General features: G+C 40.9%; 1 protein-coding gene across 2 annotated transcripts in view; it reads right to left on the bottom strand.

Annotated features, from left to right (window-relative positions):
* LOC123749878 (serine/threonine-protein phosphatase 6 regulatory ankyrin repeat subunit C-like) overlaps positions 1 to 24,132 on the bottom strand; it is a 290,264-nt gene that overhangs the window by 7,106 nt on the left and 259,026 nt on the right. The window contains exon 5 of one of the 2 annotated variants that reach the window (XM_069302545.1): positions 1,824 to 2,252. The exons of the other annotated variant lie outside the window; for it this stretch is intronic. Coding sequence (XP_069158646.1) covers positions 1,824 to 2,252 — 429 coding nt within the window. The remainder of the gene's footprint in view (positions 1 to 1,823; positions 2,253 to 24,132) is intronic. 2 annotated transcript variants of the gene reach the window in all.

Genomic DNA, 24,132 nt, shown 5'->3' with positions numbered 1-24,132 from the left:
GTAGAAGTGCTAGACAGAAGAGTGGAAAATGTAGGAAGGAGTAAGAAGAAATAGAAATAAAGGAAGAAGAAAGAGTAAGGGCTGCCACCAACCATTCAAGAGTTATTAATAAGATAAAGAATGGAACTTGTAAATCCAAAAATTTTAACTGATGTTATCTCGTAACAACTGTATGCATTTATATCATATCATCTAGAATTATTAGGACATAATCTTTAGCAAGTAAACTTCAGAATGCTCTCTACTCTAGCTTTCACTAATATAGGCATAAATCAAAACTCTAGGGATCAGAATTAAAGAAAATTTAAAAGTAATTTAATAAATTATTAATTTGTATGTATATATTCAGGAAAATTCACAATCATATGGATATCATAACTCAACCCTTTCCCTTGATGATCATTTGTCAACATTAATTCAGAATTTAAAAATCACACAACATATAAATTGGAAAGCACAAAATACGTCAACCTTACAATTTCACTCACCAAAGTCTCTAAGTATAAGATGGTGAGCAAGGAGAGAGTGATACGGCTGACAGCTAGAGTTCTCACCGGCCTGGTACAGGTCGATGGGACAGGTAACATGAGAGGCAGACATAGTCATGGCTACTGGAACGTCTCTCTCTTTCTCTGTATCTCTCAAATGTACAATTTATCGTTTATTTAAGGGGGGACTGGGAGCTAAACTCCGCCTACCAGCAGATAGCCTCTGACTATCTTCCTACCACACCTACACAACAGCTTGTTTGATGGAAAGAACACAGCCAACGTCTGCAGTTACCTGTTTAGCTGAGAGCGAGGTCACCTGATACGACCTGACCTCTACTTAACCTGTGACAATTAACACTCAAAAGGTGTGATTCTTGAAACACTAAGGGCCGACAGCCTGGCGCCGCCACTATCCTGTGTACTGGCTCTCGTAAACATGTGAACTCTCGTTACACGTGAAATATTAAATAAACCAATTTATGGTGTTCCATTATAATATTAACAAAATTAACTTTAAATGTAATCAACAAAGGAAAAATGTGTTTATTCTGTTGAGCATGTTGAGCCTCGCTAAATAGGATAAGTGGGACGGTTCTACCTGTTAGGCGCAATATGTGTGCTTGTGTAGGAGAAAGATCGTAGTACCTTAGTGCACTAGTCAATGGAATATCATTGAATATATATAACTGCATATTGATAAATTTCTATAACTGGATGTTAGTTTAGTCATGCCTAGTTAAGTATGAATGTAGTGAGTTGAACGACTGACTTGTGGAGGTGGAGCACCTCACCCACATACTGAGTGAGGTGTGGAGCATGTACACTGACCTGCTCCAGAGAGTGGGTGAGGTGTGGAGGATGAACACTGACCTCCTCCAGAGAGTGGGTGAGGTATGGAGGATGAACACTGACCTGCTCCAGAGAGTGTGTGAGGTGTGGAGCATGTACACTGACCTCCTCCAGAGAGTGGGTGAGGTGTGGAGCATGTACACTGACCTGCTCCAGAGAGTGGGTGAGGTGTGGAGCATGTAGACTGACCTGCTCCAGAGAGTGGGTGAGGTGTGGAGCATGTACACTGACCTGCTCCAGACAGTGAGTGAGGTGTGGAGCATGAACACTGACCTGCTCCAGAGAGTGGGTGAGGTGTTCAGCATGTACACTGACCTGCTCCAGAGTGTGGGTGAGGTGTGGAGCATGTACACTGACCAGCTCCAGAGAGTGGGTGAGGTGTGGAGCATGTACACTGACCTGTTCCAGAGAGTGGGTGAGGTGTGGAGCATGTACACTGACCTGATCCAGACAGTGAGTGAGGTGTGGAGCATGAACACTGACCTGCTCCAGAGTGTGGGCGAGGTGTGGAGGCAGGGTGACTGTGGGCAGGCGACCTGTGGGGTCAGGAACATACAGAGAGCCGTCCATGTCCTTCACCATCCGGGCCGCCAGCTCCCAGTGTCCAGCGTCCAGGGCAGCGTGCAGAGGACTCGCGCCGGACTTGCTACATAAGGAGGACTGAGCACCAGCCAGGTGGAGGAAGCTGCAGGTCAAGGTGCACTTGGCACGAGCCGCCTGAACCATGAGCTGAGTCAGGCTCACCACTGACCTGCCTCGGGGCCAGCAGGCTCTCCATGGAGCCTCGCCTCTTATGGTGGATATTACTTCATCAACACCTGCACCAAGCTCTCTTACTACATCAACACCTGCACCAAGCTCTCCCAACTCTTTAATTTTATCACGTTCTTGCTCCAGTACATGAAGAAACACCTGTAAACACAATGTATTGTTGTAACACATTCACCAACACCTTTAAATACATTTTAGTGTTATTACTACATCAACACCTGCACTAAGCTCTCTTACTACATCAACACCTGCACCAAGCTCTCTTACTTCATCAACACCTGCACTAAGCTCTCTTACTTCATCAACACCTGCACCAAGCTCTCTTACTTCATCAACACCTGCACTAAGCTCTCTTACTTCACCAACACCTGCACTAAGCTCTCTTACTTCATCAACACCTGCACTAAGCTCTCTTACTTCATCAACACCTGCACCAAGCACTCTTACCACATCAACACCTGCACCAAGCTCTCTTACTTCACCAACACCTGCACTAAGCTCTCTTACTTCATCAACACCTGCACCAAGCACTCTTACCACATCAACACCTGCACCAAGCTCTCTTACTTCATCAACACCTGCACCAAGCACTCTTACCACATCAACACCTGCACCAAGCTCTCTTACTTCATCAACACCTGCACTAAGCTCTCTTACTACATCAACACCTGCACTAAGCTCTCTTACTTCATCAACACCTGCACCAAGCTCTCTTGCTACATCAACACCTGCACCAAGCTCTCTTACTACATCAACACCTGCACCAAGCTCTCTTACTACATCAACACCTGCACCAAGCTCTCTTGCTACATCAACACCTGCACCAAGCTCTCTTACTACATCAACACCTGCACTAAGCTCTCTTACTTCATCAACACCTGCACCAAGCTCTCTTGCTACATCAACACCTGCACCAAGCTCTCTTACTACATCAACACCTGCACTAAGCTCTCTTACTTCATCAACACCTGCACTAAGCTCTCTTACTTCATCAACACCTGCACCAAGCTCTCTTACTTCATCAACACCTGCACCAAGCTCTCTTACTTCATCAACACCTGCACCAAGCTCTCTTACTTCATCGACACCTGCACCAAGCTCTCTTACTACATCAACACCTGCACCAAGCACTCTTACTACATCAACACCTGCACTAAGCTCTCTTACTACATCAACACCTGCACCAAGCTCTCTTACTTCATCAACACCTGCACCAAGCTCTCTTACTACATCACCACCTGCACTAAGCTCTCTTACTTCACCAACACCTGCACCAAGCTCTGTTACTTCATCAACACCTGCACCAAGCTCTCTTACTACATCAACACCTGCACCAAGCTCTCTTACTTCATCAACACCTGCACCAAGCACTCTTACTTCATCAACACCTGCACCAAGCTCTCTTACTTCATCAACACCTGCACCAAGCACTCTTACTTCATCAACACCTGCACCAAGCTCTCTTACTACATCAACACCTGCACCAAGCTCTCTTACTACATCAACACCTGCACTAAGCTCTCTTACTTCACCAACACCTGCACCAAGCTCTGTTACTTCATCAACACCTGCACTAAGCTCTGTTACTACATCAACACCTGCACCAAGCTCTCTTACTACATCAACACCTGCACCAAGCTCTCTTACTTCATCAACACCTGCACCAAGCTCTCTTACTTCATCAACACCTGCACCAAGCTCTCTTACTACATCAACACCTGCACCAAGCTCTCTTACTACATCAACACCTGCACTAAGCTCTCTTACTTCATCAACACCTGCACCAAGCACTCTTACCACATCAACACCTGCACCAAGCTCTCTTACTTCATCAACACCTGCACCAAGCACTCTTACCACATCAACACCTGCACCAAGCTCTCTTACTTCATCAACACCTGCACTAAGCTCTCTTACTACATCAACACCTGCACTAAGCTCTCTTACTTCATCAACACCTGCACCAAGCTCTCTTACTACATCAACACCTGCACCAAGCTCTCTTACTACATCAACACCTGCACCAAGCTCTCTTACTTCATCAACACCTGCACTAAGCTCTCTTACTTCATCAACACCTGCACTAAGCTCTCTTACTACATCAACACCTGCACCAAGCTCTCTTACTACATCAACACCTGCACCAAGCTCTCTTACTTCATCAACACCTGCACCAAGCTCTCTTACTACATCAACACCTGCACCAAGCTCTCTTACTTCATCAACACCTGCACCAAGCACTCTTACTTCATCAACACCTGCACCAAGCTCTCTTACTTCATCAACACCTGCACCAAGCTCTCTTACTACATCAACACCTGCACTAAGCTCTCTTACTTCACCAACACCTGCACCAAGCTCTGTTACTTCATCAACACCTGCACCAAGCTCTCTTACTACATCAACACCTGCACCAAGCTCTCTTACTTCATCAACACCTGCACCAAGAACTCTTACTTCATCAACACCTGCACCAAGCTCTCTTACTTCATCAACACCTGCACCAAGCACTCTTACTTCATCAACACCTGCACCAAGCTCTCTTACTACATCAACACCTGCACCAAGCTCTCTTACTACATCAACACCTGCACTAAGCTCTCTTACTTCACCAACACCTGCACCAAGCTCTGTTACTTCATCAACACCTGCACTAAGCTCTGTTACTACATCAACACCTGCACCAAGCTCTCTTACTTCATCAACACCTGCACCAAGCACTCTTACTTCATCAACACCTGCACCAAGCTCTCTTACTACATCAACACCTGCACCAAGCTCTCTTACTACATCAACACCTGCACTAAGCTCTCTTACTTCACCAACACCTGCACCAAGCTCTGTTACTTCATCAACACCTGCACTAAGCTCTGTTACTACATCAACACCTGCACCAAGCTCTCTTACTTCATCAACACCTGCACCAAGCTCTCTTACTACATCAACACCTGCACCAAGCTCTCTTACTTCATCAACACCTGCACCAAGCTCTCTTACTACATCAACACCTGCACCAAGCTCTCTTACTACATCAACACCTGTACCAAGCTCTCTTACTTCATCAACACCTGCACTAAGCTCTGTTACTTCATCAACACCTGCACTAAGCTCTGTTACTTCATCAACACCTGCACTAAGCTCTGTTACTTCATCAACACCTGCACTAAGCTCTGTTACTACATCAACACCTGCACTAAGCTCTGTTACTTCATCAACACCTGCACTAAGCTCTGTTACTTCATCAACACCTGCACTAAGCTCTGTTACTTCATCAACACCTGCACTAAGCTCTGTTACTTCATCAACACCTGCACTAAGCTCTGTTACTTCATCAACACCTGCACTAAGCTCTGTTACTACATCAACACCTGCACCAAGCTCTCTTACTTCATCAACACCTGCACCAAGCTCTCTTACTTCATCAACACCTGCACCAAGCACTCTTACTACATCAACACCTGCACTAAGCTCTCTTACTACATCAACACCTGCACCAAGCTCTCTTACTACATCAACACCTGCACCAAGCTCTCTTACTACATCAACACCTGCACCAAGCTCTCTTACTACATCAACACCTGCACTAAGCTCTCTTACTTCATCAACACCTGCACCAAGCTCTCTTACTACATCAACACCTGCACCAAGCTCTCTTACTACATCAACACCTGCACCAAGCTCTCTTACTTCATCAACACCTGCACCAAGCTCTCTTACTTCATCAACACCTGCACCAAGCTCTCTTACTACATCAACACCTGCACCAAGCTCTCTTACTACATCAACACCTGCACTAAGCTCTCTTACTTCATCAACACCTGCACTAAGCTCTCTTACTTCATCAACACCTGCACCAAGCTCTCTTACTTCATCAACACCTGCACCAAGCTCTCTTACTTCATCAACACCTGCACCAAGCTCTCTTACTTCATCAACACCTGCACCAAGCTCTCTTACTACATCAACACCTGCACCAAGCACTCTTACTACATCAACACCTGCACTAAGCTCTCTTACTACATCAACACCTGCACTAAGCTCTGTTACTACATCAACACCTGCACCAAGCTCTCTTACTACATCAACACCTGCACTAAGTTCTCTTACTACATCAACACCTGCACTAAGCTCTGTTACTACATCAACACCTGCACCAAGCTCTCTTACTACATCAACACCTGCACTAAGCTCTCTTACCACATCAACACCTGCACCAAGCTCTCTTACCACATCAACACCTGCACCAAGCTCTCTTACCACATCAACACCTGCACCAAGCTCTGTTACTACATCAACACCTGCACCAAGCTCTCCCAGCTCTTTGATCTTTGGACGTTCTTGCTTCATTATATGAAAGAATACCTGTAAACACATTATATTGTTGTAACACATGCACCAACACCTGTATACACATTACGACGTAGACCGTGTGCACCATCTGCCAGCTGGTGTAAGAGGTGCACCAGCAGTTGTGCACCATCTGCCAGCTGGTGTAACAGGGGCACCAGCAGTTGTGCACCATCTGCCAGCTGGTGTAACAGGTGCACCAGCAGTTGTGCACCATCTGCCAGCTGGTGTAACAGGTGCACCAGCAGTTGTGCACCATCTGCCAGCTGGTGTAACAGGTGCACCAGCAGTTGTGCACCATCTGGCAGCTGGTGTAACAGGTGCACCAGCAGTTGTGCACCATCTGCCAGCTGGTGTAACAGGTGCACCAGCAGTTGTGCACCATCTGCCAGCTGGTGTAACAGGTGCACCAGCAGTTGTGCACCATCTGCCAGCTGGTGTAACAGGTGCACCAGCAGTTGTGCACCATCTGCCAGTTGGTGTAACAGGGGCACCAGCAGTTGTGCACCATCTGGCAGCTGGTGTAACAGGTGCACCAGCAGTTGTGCACCAGCTGCCAGTTGGTGTAAGAGGTGCACCAGCAGTTGTGCACCATCTGCCAGCTGGTGTAACAGGTGCACCAGCAGTTGTGCACCATCTGCCAGTTGGTGTAAGAGGTGCACCAGCAGTTGTGCACCAGCTGCCAGCTGGTGTAACAGGTGCACCAGCAGTTGTTCACCATCTGCCAGCTGGTGTAACAGGTGCACCAGCAGTTGTGCACCATCTGCCAGCTGGTGTAACAGGTGCACCAGCAGTTGTGCACCATCTGCCAGCTGGTGTAACAGGTGCACCAGCAGTTGTGCACCATCTGCCAGTTGGTGTAAGAGGTGCACCAGCAGTTGTGCACCATCTGCCAGCTGGTGTAACAGGTGCACCAGCAGTTGTGCACCATCTGCCAGTTGGTGTAAGAGGTGCACCAGCAGTTGTGCACCATCTGCCAGCTGGTGTAACAGGTGCACCAGCAGTTGTGCACCATCTGCCAGTTGGTGTAACAGGTGCACCAGCAGTTGTGCACCATCTGCCAGTTGGTGTAACAGGTGCACCAGCAGTTGTGCACCATCTGCCAGCTGGTGTAACAGGTGCACCAGCAGTTGTGCACCATCTGCCAGTTGTTGTAACAGGTGCACCAGCAGTTGTTCACCATCTGCCAGCTGGTATAACAGGTGCACCAGCAGTTGTGCACCATCTGCCAGTTGGTGTAACAGGTGCACCAGCAGTTGTGCACCATCTGCCAGCTGGTGTAACAGGTGCACCAGCAGTTGTGCACCATCTGCCAGTTGGTGTAACAGGTGCACCAGCAGTTGTTCACCATCTGCCAGCTGGTGTAACAGGTGCACCAGCAGTTGTGCACCATCTGCCAATTGGTGTAACAGGTGCACCAGCAGTTGTGCACCATCTGCCAGTTGGTGTAACAGGTGCACCAGCTGCCAGCTGGTGTAACAGGTGCACCAGCAGTTGTGCACCATCTGCCAGTTGGTGTAACAGGTGCACCAGCAGTTGTGCACCAGCTGCCAGCTGGTGTAACAGGTGCACCAGCAGTTGTGCACCAGCTGGCAGATGGTGTAACAGGTGCACCAGCAGTTGTGCACCATCTGCCAGCTGGTGTAACAGGTGCACCAGCAGTTGTGCACCATCTGCCAGTTGGTGTAACAGGTGCACCAGCAGTTGTTCACCATCTGCCAGCTGGTGTAACAGATGCACCAGCAGTTGTGCACCATCTGCCAATTGGTGTAACAGGTGCACCAGCAGTTGTGCACCATCTGCCAGTTGGTGTAACAGGTGCACCAGCTGCCAGCTGGTGTAACAGGTGCACCAGCAGTTGTGCACCATCTGCCAGTTGGTGTAACAGGTGCACCAGCAGTTGTGCACCAGCTGCCAGCTGGTGTAACAGGTGCACCAGCAGTTGTGCACCAGCTGGCAGATGGCGCTGTGTTTCAAGAAAAGCACAGTTTTACCTGCCACAGGAGTGGCATCTATACTTATAATTACGAAATGAATGGTATGGTAAACAACACAGCTCAATTCCAACACAATGTCACACAAAATAATTGAATAAAATATCAAATAAATTGAAGTCTTTGAAAATTTAATTGATCAATGCAATTGGAAACATTGAAATGGAATTCGTGACATATTTAGTATTGCGTACATGTTGGTATTATGTGCAACAGAAGGCGCTATTTTTCAAAAATGCATGTTTTTACCTGTCACAGGGGTAGCATCTATATAGTAGGTATATAAAAAGATGCGCCTTTTCGAATGCAACGTTGTGTCAAAATTTCAAAGTAATTGGTGAAGAACTTTCGGAGATTACAGCGAGTGTTGCTCTTACGTCCAACAGATGGCGCTGTTTTTCAAAAAAAGCATAAATAAATAAATAAATGTTTATTTAGGTAAGGTACATACATAAAGAGATTTTATAAAGTTTGTTGGATTAATAGATAGAGCTAGTACATACAATGCCTAAAGCCACTATTACGCAAAGCGTTTCGGGCAGGAAAAACATTAATGACTAAAGCTTAATACTAATGGGTAAAAAGAATAAAATGTGTTGAGAACAAAAAAAAAAATAGAGGTAAAAGAGGGGGAACATGGCTGAAAAAGCAGCACAAATACAATTACAAATTATTACAGACAATTACATTCAAACAGCGTTGTTTTGAAAAAAAAACAAAAAAACAGACATGGGTTGACAACATAGGGGTAAGGTAGGTTACAGGGAATTTATAAGGTAGTGCTTCGTTTTTATCTTAAACTGGTTGAGAGAGGTACAGTCTTTAACATGGTTGGGAAGGTCATTCCACATTCTGGGTCCCTTGATTTGTAGAGCATTTCTAGTTTGATTAAGTCGTACTCTAGGAATATCAAAACTGTATTTATTTCTGGTGTGGTGCTCATGGGTTCTGTTACAACCTTCAATGAAGCTTTTGAGGTCAGGATTGGCATTACAGTTCAGCGTTTTATATATGTATAATACACAAGAGAGAATGTGCAATGACTTAATATCTAACATATTCAGAGATTTGAGTAGGGGTATCGAGTGATGTCTGGGGCTAGAGTTGGATATTGTCCTAATAGCAGCTTTGTGTTGAGTAATTAGAGGACGTAAATGATTTTGGGTAGTAGAACCCCAAGCACAAATACCATAGTTGAGATATGGATAGATGAGGGAGTAATAGAGAGTCACCAGGGCAGGGCGGGGTACATAATATCTGATCTTAGAAAGAATGCCAGCAGTTTTTGAAACTTTTTTTGATATATTTAGAATGTGTCCCTGGAAATTCAGCTTGTGGTCGATGAGAACGCCAAGGAATTTGCCATCTAATTTGTTACAAATTTGGGTATTGTTTATTTTGAGATTTATTTGATTAGAGGATTTATTGCCAAACAGAATATAAAACGTTTTGTCAATGTTAAGGGTGAGTTTGTTGGCAGTTAGCTAAAGATGGACTTTCTCTAGCTCAGTATTTACTGTGGCATTTAGAGCAAGGGGGTCAGGACTGGAGTAAATGAAGGTTGTGTCGTCAGCAAATAGAATTGGTTTGAGGTGTTGGGAGGCATTTGGAAGGTCATTAATGTAGATGAGAAAGAGGAGAGGGCCAAGTATGCTGCCCTGAGGAACACCAATGTTGATGGGTAGGGTGGGAGAAATTGTATTATTCACAGAAACATACTGGAGCCTGTCAGTAAGATAAGATTTGAGGTATTGCAGGGAGTGACCTCTGACTCCATAATGATGTAATTTAAGAAGAAGGTTTTGGTGGTTGACAGTGTCAAAAGCCTTACGCAGGTCCACAAATAACCCAACAGGGAACTCCTTTTTATCAAGAGCTGCGTGAATCAAGTTAATCATACTAATAAGTGCATTGTTAGTGCTTTTTTTGGGTCTGAAGCCATATTGACAAGAGCTAAGTATATTATGTTTGGCTAGAAAAGAGTAAAGCTGCTTGTAGATTAGTTTTTCGAATATTTTTGACAAGTTAGGCAGGATTGATATAGATCTGTAGTTGTTAACATCTGTGAGATCACCACATTTGTGGACAGGGGTTACTCTCGCTTTTTTTAGAATGTCTGGAAAGGTTTGGAGTTCAAGTTCAAGTTCAACATGTTTTTTTCCTGTCACAGGTGAGGCATGTATATAGTAGATATGTGAAAAGACGCACCTATTCGAATGCAACGTTATGACAAAATTTCAAAACAATCAGTAATGAGGTTTTGAAGATTTCCCCTCACATGAAAAATACATGAAAAACTTAGTTTTTCAGAAAAAAAGCATGCTTTTTACCGTCGCAGACGTGACACTTATATAGTACGTATATAAAAACATGCTCGGATGCGAATGAAACGTTGTGTGAAATTTCAAAACAATCGGTGAAGATCTTTCGGAGATTAGCGGTTATGCACAAACGAACATTTTTAATTTATATTTATATAGATATAGATACTAACTGTACCCGGCCACGCGTTACTGTGGCTCAGCAATGCACATGCGTTGTTGAGCCACAGTAATTTTTGCCGGTCTCCCAGTCCACCCCACCACTCCCTCCTCCCCGGTCGGAAGGAGGAGAGCCATTAGGCCGAGCGGACAGCACGCTGGACTTGTGATCCTGTGGTCCCGGGTTCGATCCCGGGCGCCGGCGAGAAACAATGGGCAGAGTTTCTTTCACCCTATGCCCCTGTTACCTAGCAGTAAAATAGGTACCTGGGTGTTAGTCAGCTGTCACGGGCTGCTTCCTGGGGGTGGAGGCCTGGTCGAGGACCGGGCCTCAGAGACACTAAAGCCCCGAAATAATCTCAAGATAACCTCCCCCCATCCCCTCGTCCTCCCAACCATTCCTCACTCCTCCATCCCCTCATCCACCCGACCGTTCCCACACCCCGTCCCCCTCGTCCTCCCCACCATTCCAACCGTCCCTTTGTCCTCCCACCATCCCCCACTCCACCGTCCCCTCGTCCTCCTAACTATTCCCTAATTTAACGTCCCCTCGTCCTCCCCACCATCTCCCACTCCCCTGTCCCCATGTCCTCCCGAACATTCTCCATTCGCCTGTCCCCTCGTCCCCACCATCCCTAACTCCCCTATTCCCTCGTCGTCTCCACTATAACCCGCTCCCTTGTCCCCTTGTCCTCCACACTATCCCCAGCTCCCATTTCCTCATCCACCCCACCATTCCCCACTCTCTCGTCCAATGCATTTCCAAATGATCTGATGTTACCATCAGAAAATTGGGAACATCAAATGATCTGATGTTCCCGTCCCTGAAATATAAGAAAAACAATTAAAAAAACAATTTAAAAACTATGAAAAAATAAAAGAATAAGCTATACTGGCAAAATGATTGGTATGGTAAACAACATAGCTCAACTCCAATGCAATGTCACAAAATAATTAAATAAAAATATAAATATATAAATAAATATCTATGAAAATTCAATTTATCAATGAAATTGGAAACATTGAAATTGAATCGCAACAAATTTAGTATTGCATGTGTTGCTCTTACGTGCAATAGATGGCACTGTTTAAAAAAAGGATGTTTTTACCTGTCACAGGTGTTGCATCTATAGTTATACTCACAAAATAAATGATATGGTAAACAACACAGCTAAATTCCAACGGAATATCACACAAAATAATTAAATAACAATGAAAATAAATCGAAATTTATGAAAATTCAATTTGAGGGATGGAACGTTGTGTGAAAATTTCCAAATATATATATATATATATATATATATATATATATATATATATATATATATATATATATATATATATATATATATATATATATATATAACTCCTTTTTTATATGTATATTAACTCCATGTTTATATAATATATGTTTATATTATATGTTTATAAATATATGTTTATATTAACTCCATATATATGTAACTCCTTTTTTGTAACAAAGTTCAAATATAGTAAATATATATGTGTACATACAAAAGAATGGGGGTGGTAGGAGAAGATAATATTAGTGTTCAGTGAGAAACCACAAGGTCTCCTCTGAATACTTTTTATTTTCTTCTCCGAGGCTATGGGTCCCCACATTGGCACGAGAGGTGGTACCCTCACAAACTTTTATATATATATATATATATATATATATATATATATATATATATATATATATATATATATATATATATATATATATATATATATATATATATATATATATATATATATATATATATTTATTTATTGGAGCGGAGTCTTGAGGTGGGTAGAATATAGGTGGCATTAATTGGCTGTTGATTGCTCGTGTTGACTTCTTAATGTGTAGTGCTTCGCAAACGTCAAGCCGCCTGCTATCGCTGTATCTATCGATGATTTCTGTGTTGTTTACTAGGATTTCTCTGGCGATGGTTTGGTTGTGGGAAGAGATTATATGTTCCTTAATGGAGCCCTGTTGCTTATGCATCGTTAAACGCCTAGAAAGAGATGTTGTTGTCTTGCCTATATACTGTTTTTTTGGGAGCTTACAGTCCCCAAGAGGGCATTTGAAGGCATAGACGACGTTGGTCTCTTTTAAAGCGTTCTGCTTTGTGTCTGGAGAGTTTCTCATGAGAAGGCTGGCCGTTTTTCTGGTTTTATAGTAAATCGTCAGTTGTATCCTCTGATTTTTGTCTGTAGGGATAACGTTTCTATCAACAATATCTTTCAGGACCTTTTCCTCTGTTTTATGAGCTGTGGAAAAGACGTTCCTGTAAAATAGTCTAATAGGGGGTATAGGTGTTGTGTTAGTTGTCTCTTCAGAGGTTGCATGGCGTTTCACTTTCCTTTTTATGATGTTTTCGACGAAACCATTGGAGAAGCCGTTGTTGACTAGGACCTGCCTTACCCTACAGAGTTCTTCGTCGACTTGCTTCCATTCTGAGCTGTGGCTGAGAGCACGGTCGACATATGCGTTAACAACACTCCTCTTGTACCTATCTGGGCAGTCGCTTTTGGCATTTAGGCACATTCCTATGTTCGTTTCCGTAGTGTAGACTGCAGTGTGGAAACCTCCGCTCTTTTCCATGACTGTTACATCTAGAAAGGGCAGCATCCCATCCTTTTCTATCTCGTAAGTGAAACGCAGCACGGAACTCCGCTCAAATGCCTCCTTCAGCTCCTGCAGATGTCTGACATCAGGTGCCTGTGTAAAAATGTCGTCAACATACCTGCAGTATATGACCTGTTTCATGATCATGTCAACTAAGACTTTTTGCTCGATGGTACCCATGTAGAAGTTTGCAAACAGGAAGACACAGACACAAAACAGAACGCTTTAAAAGAGACCAACGTCGTCTATGCCTTCAAATGCCCTCTTGGGGACTGTAAGCTCCAAAAAAACCCAGTATATAGGCAAGACAACAACATCTCTTTCTGGGCGTTTAACGATGCATAAGCAACAGGGCTCCATTAAGGAACATATAATCTCTTCCCACAACCAAACCATCGCCAGAGAAATCCTAGTAAACAACACAGAAATCATCGATAGATACAGCGATAGCAGGCGGCTTGACGTTTGCGAGGCACTATATATATATATATATATATATATATATATATATATATATATATATATATATATATATATATATATATATATATATATATATATATATATATATATATACATATATATATATATATATATATATATATATATATATATGTTTCATTGAATATGACCGCATATTCTGTATTTATTATTTTCTGGTTTAGGGCTTCTATCCCTCTAACTATTTTCTTAGCATCAGGGCTTAATTGAAATAGGAGTTCTCCAAAACTCATTTTCGTACTTTTAAGGTGAAGAAAAGAAGTGATTTACTATAGAGTGTATTACACTTATTTGTATAATTTGCACGACGTTTCGAACCTCCATGGTTCATTCTCAAGTGAACAGATCTTACATTACTAGTTGATTTTATACCCGCATTAGGTCAGGTGATAATACAATGAAGGTGAAAACATGGGGGGATACATAAGGGATAAACATAGGGGCTGCAGAAGGCTTATTGGCCCATACGAGGCATCTCCTATCTAAACACAAAGATTAATCCAGTGTAATTGGCCTGTTATGTTGGACATTGTCTTCTGTGTTGGCATCGATATGTTCTTGTCTTGTCCTTACTCTCATGGTGGGTAGAGTAAATAGTTCCGTGATTTGAGTGTTCATGGTAGGTCGCTCTATTCTTATGTGAATTGCCTCAAGAATTTGTAATCTTCTTGAATCTTGGGTTTTGTCTATTATGCAAGTATTCTTGTTCAACATTTCTCTTGTTAGAGTAATGTCATGGGCTTGTCTCATGTGATTCCTAGGGGCACCTGATTGAAGATGGCATGTCAAACGCCTCGTCAGCTTGGTCGACGTCATACCTATGTACTTACATTGAAGGTTACATCCTTCGTGGGGGCAAGTGTACATGTATACAACGCTTGACTGCTGTAGAGGGTTCTCCGTCGGCTTCGGGCTGTTTTTGATAAGGAGTTCGGAAGTCTTCTTGGTTTTGTAGAATATTATCAGGTTTATGTTTTGGTTAGGAGTAGTGCTTTTTACTCCTTTACGGATTATTTCTTTCATTATTCTTTCCTCTTTTATATGTTCACTGTGCATGGTTGATTTGTAATATAATTTTATTGGGGGTGTTGTGGTTTCTGTTCTAGGTTCTGAATTATACCAACGGTCCAAGTGTCTTCTTATAGCAGCGTTTATTTCCGCGTTGCTATATCCGTTGTTCACCAATACCTGAGTTACTCTTTCAAACTCTCTACTCACGTTGCTCCATTCAGAGCAGTGGGTAAGCGCTCGACGAATATAAGCATTGAGAACACTGGCTTTGTATCTTTGGGGGCACTCACTTCTACCGTTCAGGCATAATCCTATGTTGGTGGGCTTGGTATATACGTTGGTGCTTAAAGAGGTTCCTGTTTTTGTTATTAGTACATCCAAGAATGGCAGACTGTTATTTTCACTATTTTCATGTGTGAATCGGAGTACTGACTCTCTCTCTAGGTGTCTTTTTAGGTCAATTAGTTCATCTGAGTCTTTTACTATTACGAATATGTCATCTACATAACGGCAGTATACAGTTGGTTTTTGTCTGCTACTGAAGACCCTATCTTCGATGGTTCCCATATAAAAATTAGCAAATAAAACTCCTAAGGGGAGCCCATTGCTACTCCGTCTATTTGTAAATACATGTTTCCTTGTGGACTGATGAAAGGGGCTTCCTTTGTACATGCTTCGAGAAGACTTTTCAAGTGTGGCTCAGGTATGTCTAATTTGGGGGTGCTCTCGTCTCTGTATACTCTATCCAGTATCATTCCTATGGTTGTGTCGACTGGGACGTTGGTAAAAAGGGATTCAACGTCCAGGGAAGCGATGATTCCATCGGGCTGGGTAGATTTGATCAATTCTAGGAAATCTGCTGATGATTGTAGACTAAACTTACTTGGAGTGTATGGAGTTAGGAGTTCATTGAGTTTCTTTGCCAGGTGATAAGTTGGGGTTGGTATTTGGCTGATTATAGGGCGTAGTGGGTTACCTGGTTTATGCGTCTTAACATTAACATAACATATTACAAATCAACCATGCACAGTGAACATATAAAAGAGGAAAGAATAATGAAAGAAATAATCCGTAAAGGAGTAAAAAGCACTACTCCTAACCAAAACATAAACCTGATAATATTCTACAAAACCAAGAAGACTTCCGAACTCCTTATCAAAAACAGCCCGAAGCCGACGGAGAACCCTCTACAGCAGTCAAGCGTTGTATACATGTACACTTGCCCCCACGAAGGATGTAACCTTCAATGTAAGTACATCGGTATGACGTCGACCAAGCTGACGAGGCGTTTGACATGCCATCTTCAATCTGGTGCCCCTAGGAATCACATGAGACAAGCCCATGACATTACTCTAACAAGAGAAATGTTGAACAAGAATACTTGCATAATAGACAAAACCCAAGATTCAAGAAGATTACAAATTCTTGAGGCAATTCACATAAGAATAGAGCGACCTACCATGAACACCCAAATCACGGAACTATTTACTCTACCCACCATGAGAGTAAGGACAAGACAAGAACATATCGATGCCAACACAGAAGACAATGTCCTACATAACAGGCCAATTACACTGGATTAATCTTTGTGTTTAGATAGGAGATGCCTCGTATGGGCCAATAAGCCTTCTGCAGCCCCTATGTTTATCCCTTATGTATCCCCCCATATTTTCACCTTCATTGTATTATCACCTGACCTAATGCGGGTATAAAATCAACTAGTATTGTAAGATCTGTTCACTTGAGAATGAACCATGGAGGTTCGAAACGTCGTGCAAATTATACAAATAAGTGTAATACACTCTATAGTAAATCACTTCTTTTCTTCACCTTAAAAGTACGAAAATGAGTTTTGGAGAACTCCTATTTCAATTAAGCCCTGATGCTAAGAAAATAGTTAGAGGGATAGAAGCCCTAAACCAGAAAATAATAAATACAGAATATGCGGTCATATTCAATGAAACATATATATATATATATATATATATATATATATATATATATATATATATATATATATATATATATATATATATATATATATATATATATATATATATATATGCAACAATGATCACAAAAACACTGATCCAAGTATGCAGAATAACCACATATGAAAAATAGAAAATGCTTAACGCGTTTTCGGCTAATTCGCCTTCATCAGAGCAAAGTAGAATAAGTAGATTCTACTTTGCTCTGATGAAGGCGAATTAGCCGAAAACGCGTTAAGCATTTTCTATTTTTCATATGTGGTTATTCTGCATACTTGGATCAGTGTTTTTGTGATCATTGTTGCATATATATATATATATATATATATATATATATATATATATATATATATATATATATATATATATATATATATATATATATATATATATATATATATATATATATATATATATATATATGTCGTACCTAGTAGCCAGAACGCACTTCTCAGCCTACTATGCAAGGCCCGATTTGCCTAATAAGCCAAGTTTTCCTGAATTAACATATTTTCTCTAATTTTTTTCTTATGAAATGATAAAGCTACCCATTTCATTATGTATGAGGTCAATTTTTTTTTATTGGAGTTAAAATTAACGTAGATATATGATCGAACCTAACCAACCCTACCTAACCTAACCTAACCTACCTTTATAGGTTAGGTTAGGTTAGGTAGCCGAAAAAGTTAGGTTAGGTTAGGTTAGGTAGGTTAGGTTGTCGAAAAACAATTAATTCATGAAAACTTGGCTTATTAGGCAAATTGGGCCTTGCATAGTAGGCTGAGAAGTGCGTTCTGGCTACTAGGTACGACATATATATATATATATATATATATATATATGTCGTACCTAGTAGCCAGAACGCACTTCTCAGCCTACTATGCAAGGCCCGATTTGCCTAATAAACCAAGTTTTCATGAATTAATTGTTTTTCATCTATCGAACCTACCTAACCTAACTTTTTCGGCTACCTAACCTAACCTAACCTATAAAGATAGGTTAGGTTAGGTTAGGTAGGGTTGGTTAGGTTCGGTCACATATCTACGTTAATTTTAACTCCAATAAAAAAAATTGACCTCATACATAATGAAATGGGTAGCTTTATCATTTCATAAGAAAAAAAAATGAAAAAATATATTAATTCTTGAAAACTTGGCTTATTAGGCCCTAAACCAGATATATATATATATATATATATATATATATATATATATATATATATATATATATATATATATATATATGTCGTACCTAGTAGCCAGAACGCACTTCTCAGCCTACTATGCAAGGCCCGATTTGCCTAATAAACCAAGTTTTCATGAATTAATTGTTTTTCATCTATCGAACCTACCTAACCTAACTTTTTCGGCTACCTAACCTAACCTAACCTATAAAGATAGGTTAGGTTAGGTTAGGTAGGGTTGGTTAGGTTCGGTCACATATCTACGTTAATTTTAACTCCAATAAAAAAAATTGACCTCATACATAATGAAATGGGTAGCTTTATCATTTCATAAGAAAAAAAAATGAAAAAATATATTAATTCTTGAAAACTTGGCTTATTAGGCAAATCGGGCCTTGCATAGTAGGCCGAGAAGTGCGTTCTGGAAGAAGTATTATATATATATATATATATATATATATGTCGTACCTAATAGCCAGAACGCACTTCTCAGCCTACTATTCAAGGCCCGATTTGCCTAATAAGCCAAGTTTTCATGAATTAATGTTTTTTCGTCTACCTAACCTACCTAACCTAACCTAACCTAGCTTTTTTTGGCTACCTAACCTAACCTTATCTATAAATATAGGTTAGGTTAGGTTAGGTAGGGTTGGTTAGGTTCGGTCATATATCTACGTTAATTTTAACTCCAATAAAAAAAATTGACCTCATGCATAGAGAAAAGGGTTGCTTTATCATTTCATAAGAAAAAAATTATAGTAAATATATTAATTCAGGAAAACTTGGCTTATTAGGCAAATCGGGCCTTGAATAGTAGGCTGAGAAGTGAGTTCTGGCTACTAGGTACGACATATATATATATATATATATATATATATATATATATGTCGTACCTAGTAGCCAGAACGCACTTCTCAGCCTACTATGCAAGGCCCAATTTGCCTAATAAGCCAAGTTTTCATGAATTAATTGTTTTTCGACAACCTAACCTACCTAACCTAACCTAACCTAACTTTTTCGGCTACCTAACCTAACCTAACCCATAAAGATAGGTTAGGTTAGGTTAGGTAGGGTTGGTTAGGTTCGGTCATATATCTACGTTAATTTTAACTCCAATAAAAAAAATTGACCACATACATAATGAAATGGGTAGCTTTATCATTTCATAAGAAAAAAATTAGAGAAAATATATTAATTCAGGAAAACTTGGCTTATTAGGCAAATCGGGCCTTGCATAGTAGGCTGACAAGTGCGTTCTGGCTACTAGGTACGACATATATATATATATATATATATATATATATATATATATATATATATATATATATATATATATATATATATAGATATATATATAGATATATATATATATATATATATATATATATATATATATATATATATATATATATATATATATATATATATATATATATATATATATTTTTTTTTTTTTAAATAGGGAAGGGAGAACCACCTCTGGCTGGAAGAAGGTGGACCCATAGCCTCGGAGGAAACCACACATAACGCATTGGAGGGAATGCAGGTCCCCTCCAATACAGTTTCTGTGTGCTTTTCTCCTACCACCCCCTTCCCTTTTTTTTTTTCCTTTATTGTGTATTTAAAGGTTACAAAACATACAAGACAAATGCCTAAAGGTTATGGATCTCTTGAAGCTCCTCCGCTTCTGGACAGGAACCGAGGACGCAGCAAGCATTTCCCCTCTGGATCGCCACACTGAGACGCTGAAACAAAAAACTGGAAGCCCTTGGGTCTCTGGTGACGTCAATGAGCTTGGACCCCAATTCCTTGAGAAATCCCAAGGCACTCTTGCCCCATGGGCCATGCGTCTCAGACGCTATGGGAACAAAGAGGTATTGACCTTCCAGTCGCCTGTACTTGAGTGATTTTGCTGTTTCCCTGTGGTTGGCCGCCCCACCTGCTTGATCAGCTCCCAAGTGTACATAGGTGTCAGCCAGGGTGGATACACATGTGTAGTCCCACACCAACTGTCTACCCTCCTTCCATGAGTATATGGTGATGCCATCAGGGCGAAGTGCGGGGAAATCCGGGTTTTGGACCCCTAGGATGCGAGGTTCTCTCTCCGCTGGGCACCCAGCTGAGACGAGGCTTCTCTTGATGATGTCATTGACCTCGCTGTGTCTTGCATGCCAGCCCTTTGTGCTTCCGCAATGCAACCCATGCAGTCCGTATTGGTCTGCTTCCACCCTGTTGCAAATACACTTGTATTCAGTGTGAATTGGGGCACCAAGGCGGAGGGCCACTGCTACACGAAGGGATTCTGGATCTAGGCGCGTGCCCATTGCTGACATGGGTACTGCCAGGAGGAAGTCTCCTGCATGGGGGGCAGGCACTGCTCTGAGGCGGGCTTTCTCCTTGTCTGATGTTGCGGCGCTGAGCATGGCATTAGCTACTTTTTCCACTAGAGGGTGGTCCCAGCCGGACTGTTTGTGTTGTTTTGTTGGCTCTATAATGGTGGCTGGGGCTGCAAGAACATCCCACTGATTTGAACATTCAGTGAAAGCAGGATCGTGTATTCCTGCTGAATCTCTCAGGGTTGCAGGTAAAATATCTCTAACGAGGTCGTGCGTTGCATGAGAGGAGGAAAGGAAGGCTGGTAGAGCAATTTGGGAGGCTGTGCGGACACCAAGGCCGCCGAGTCTTACAGGAAGGGTTATATATATATATTTATATATATATATATATATATATATATATATATATATATATATATATATATATATATAGGGTTATATATAAATATAGGGTTATATATAAATATATATATATATATATATATATATATATATATATATATATATATATATATATATATATATATATATATATATATATATATATATATATATATATATATATATATATTTCCTAGAATTGATCAAATCTACCCAGCCCGATGGAATCATCGCTTCCCTGGACGTTGAATCCCTTTTTACCAACGTCCCAGTCGACACAACCATAGGAATGATACTGGATAGAGTATACAGAGACGAGAGCACCCCCAAATTAGACATACCTGAGCCACATTTGAAAAGTCTTCTCGAAGCATGTACAAAGGAAGCCCCTTTCATCAGTCCACAAGGAGACATGTATTTACAAATAGACGGAGTAGCAATGGGCTCCCCCTTAGGAGTTTTATTTGCTAATTTTTATATGGGAACCATCGAAGATAGGGTCTTCAGTAGCAGACAAAAACCAACTGTATACTGCCGTTATGTAGATGACATATTCGTAATAGTAAAAGACTCAGATGAACTAATTGACCTAAAAAGACACCTAGAGAGAGAGTCAGTACTCCGATTTACACATGAAAATAGTGAAACTAACAGTCTGCCATTCTTGGATGTACTAATAACAAAAACAGGAACCTCTTTAAGCACCAACGTATATACCAAGCCCACCAACATAGGATTATGCCTGAACGGTAGAAGTGAGTGCCCCCAAAGATACAAAGCCAGTGTTCTCAATGCTTATATTCGTCGAGCGCTTACCCACTGCTCTGAATGGAGCAACGTGAGTAGAGAGTTTGAAAGAGTAACTCAGGTATTGGTGAACAACGGATATAGCAACGCGGAAATAAACGCTGCTATAAGAAGACACTTGGACCGTTGGTATAATTCAGAACCTAGAACAGAAACCACAACACCCCCAATAAAATTATATTACAAATCAACCATGCACAGTGAACATATAAAAGAGGAAAGAATAATGAAAGAAATAATCCGTAAAGGAGTAAAAAGCACTACTCCTAACCAAAACATAAACCTGATAATATTCTACAAAACCAAGAAGACTTCCGAACTCCTTATCAAAAACAGCCCGAAGCCGACGGAGAACCCTCTACAGCAGTCAAGCGTTGTATACATGTACACTTGCCCCCTCGAAGGATGTAACCTTCAATGTAAGTACATAGGTATGACGTCGACCAAGCTGACGAGGCGTTTGACATGCCATCTTCAATCTGGTGCCCCTAGGAATCACATGAGACAAGCCCATGACATTACTCTAACAAGAGAAATGTTGAACAAGAATACTTGCATAATAGACAAAGCCCAAGATTCAAGAAGATTACAAATTCTTGAGGCAATTCACATAAGAATAGAGCGACCTACCATGAACACCCAAATCACGGAACTATTTACTCTACCCACCATGAGAGTAAGGACAAGACAAGAACATATCGATGCCAACACAGAAGACAATGTCCAACATAACAGGCCAATTACACTGGATTAATCTTTGTGTTTAGATAGGAGATGCCTCGTATGGGCCAATAAGCCTTCTGCAGCCCCTATGTTTATCCCTTATGTATCCCCCCATGTTTTCACCTTCATTGTATTATCACCTGACCTAATGCGGGTATAAAATCAACTAGTATTGTAAGATCTGTTCACTTGAGAATGAACCATGGAGGTTCGAAACGTCGTGCAAATTATACAAATAAGTGTAATACACTCTATAGTAAATCACTTCTTTTCTTCACCTTAAAAGTACGAAAATGAGTTTTGGAGAACTCCTATTTCAATTAAGCCCTGATGCTAAGAAAATAGTTAGAGGGATAGAAGCCCTAAACCAGAAAATAATAAATACAGAATATGCGGTCATATTCAATGAAACATGTTTGAAAGAAAACCTGCTGCCAGTATACACCAATATATATATATATATATATATATATATATATATATATATATATATATATATATATATATATATATATATATATATATATATATATATATATATATATATATATATATTTATATATATATATATATATATATATATATATATATATATATATATATATATATATATATATATATATATATATATATATATATATATATATATATATATATATATATATATATATATATGTCGTACCTAGTAGCCAGAACGCACTTATCAGCCTACTATGCAAGGCCCGATTTGCCTAATAAGCCAAGTTTTCATGAATTAATTGTTTTTCGACTACCTAACCTACCTAACCTAACCTAACCTAACCTAACCTAACCTAACCTAGCTTTTTAGGCTACCTAACCAAACCTAACCTATAAAGATAGGTTAGGTTAGGTTGGGTTGGTTAGGTTCGGTCATATATGTACGTTAATTTTAACTCCAATAAAAAAAAATTGACCTCATACATAATGAAATGGGTAGCTTTATCATTTCATAAGAAAAAAATTAGAAAAAATATATTAATTCAGGAAAACTTGTCTTATTAGGCAAATCGGGCCATGCATAGTAGGCCAAAAAGTGAGTTCTGGCTACTAGGTACGACACATATATATATATATATATATATCTATATATATATATATATATATATATATATATATATATATATATATATATATATATATATATATATATATATATATATATATATATAGGGAAGTGGAGAATGAGGGGACGGGGAAGGGGGGGTAATGGTTTGGGAGGACGAGGGGATGGGGGAGTGGGAGACAGTGGGGAGGACGAGGGGACTGCACAGTGGGGAATTGTTAGGAGGACGAGGGAATGGTGGAGTAGGAGGGGATGGTGAGGATGACAATGGGACGGAGGAGGGGTGAATGTTGAGGAGGAAGATGAGGGGACGGGGGAGTGGGTAATGGTTGGGAGGACGAGGGGACGGAGGAGTGAGGAAAGGTTGGAAAGACAGGGGAAAGGTAAGGAGGACTGGGAGAGAGGGAAAGGTTGCTGTGACTGAGAAGCACATGTGTTGCTCAGCCACAGCAACGCGTGGCTGGGTACAGCTGTATTATATATATGTATATGTAAATGTATATATACTTAGTATTACCCATCTACAACATTCAATACACAATTTAGCCCTTTATACCATACAC

The sequence above is a fragment of the Procambarus clarkii genome, chromosome 5, assembly GCF_040958095.1.
Source record: "Procambarus clarkii isolate CNS0578487 chromosome 5, FALCON_Pclarkii_2.0, whole genome shotgun sequence".
NCBI classification, from domain to species: domain Eukaryota; kingdom Metazoa; phylum Arthropoda; class Malacostraca; order Decapoda; family Cambaridae; genus Procambarus; species Procambarus clarkii.
The sequence above is the reverse complement of the archived record's forward strand: the minus strand, read 5'-3'. Positions and strand labels throughout refer to the sequence as shown.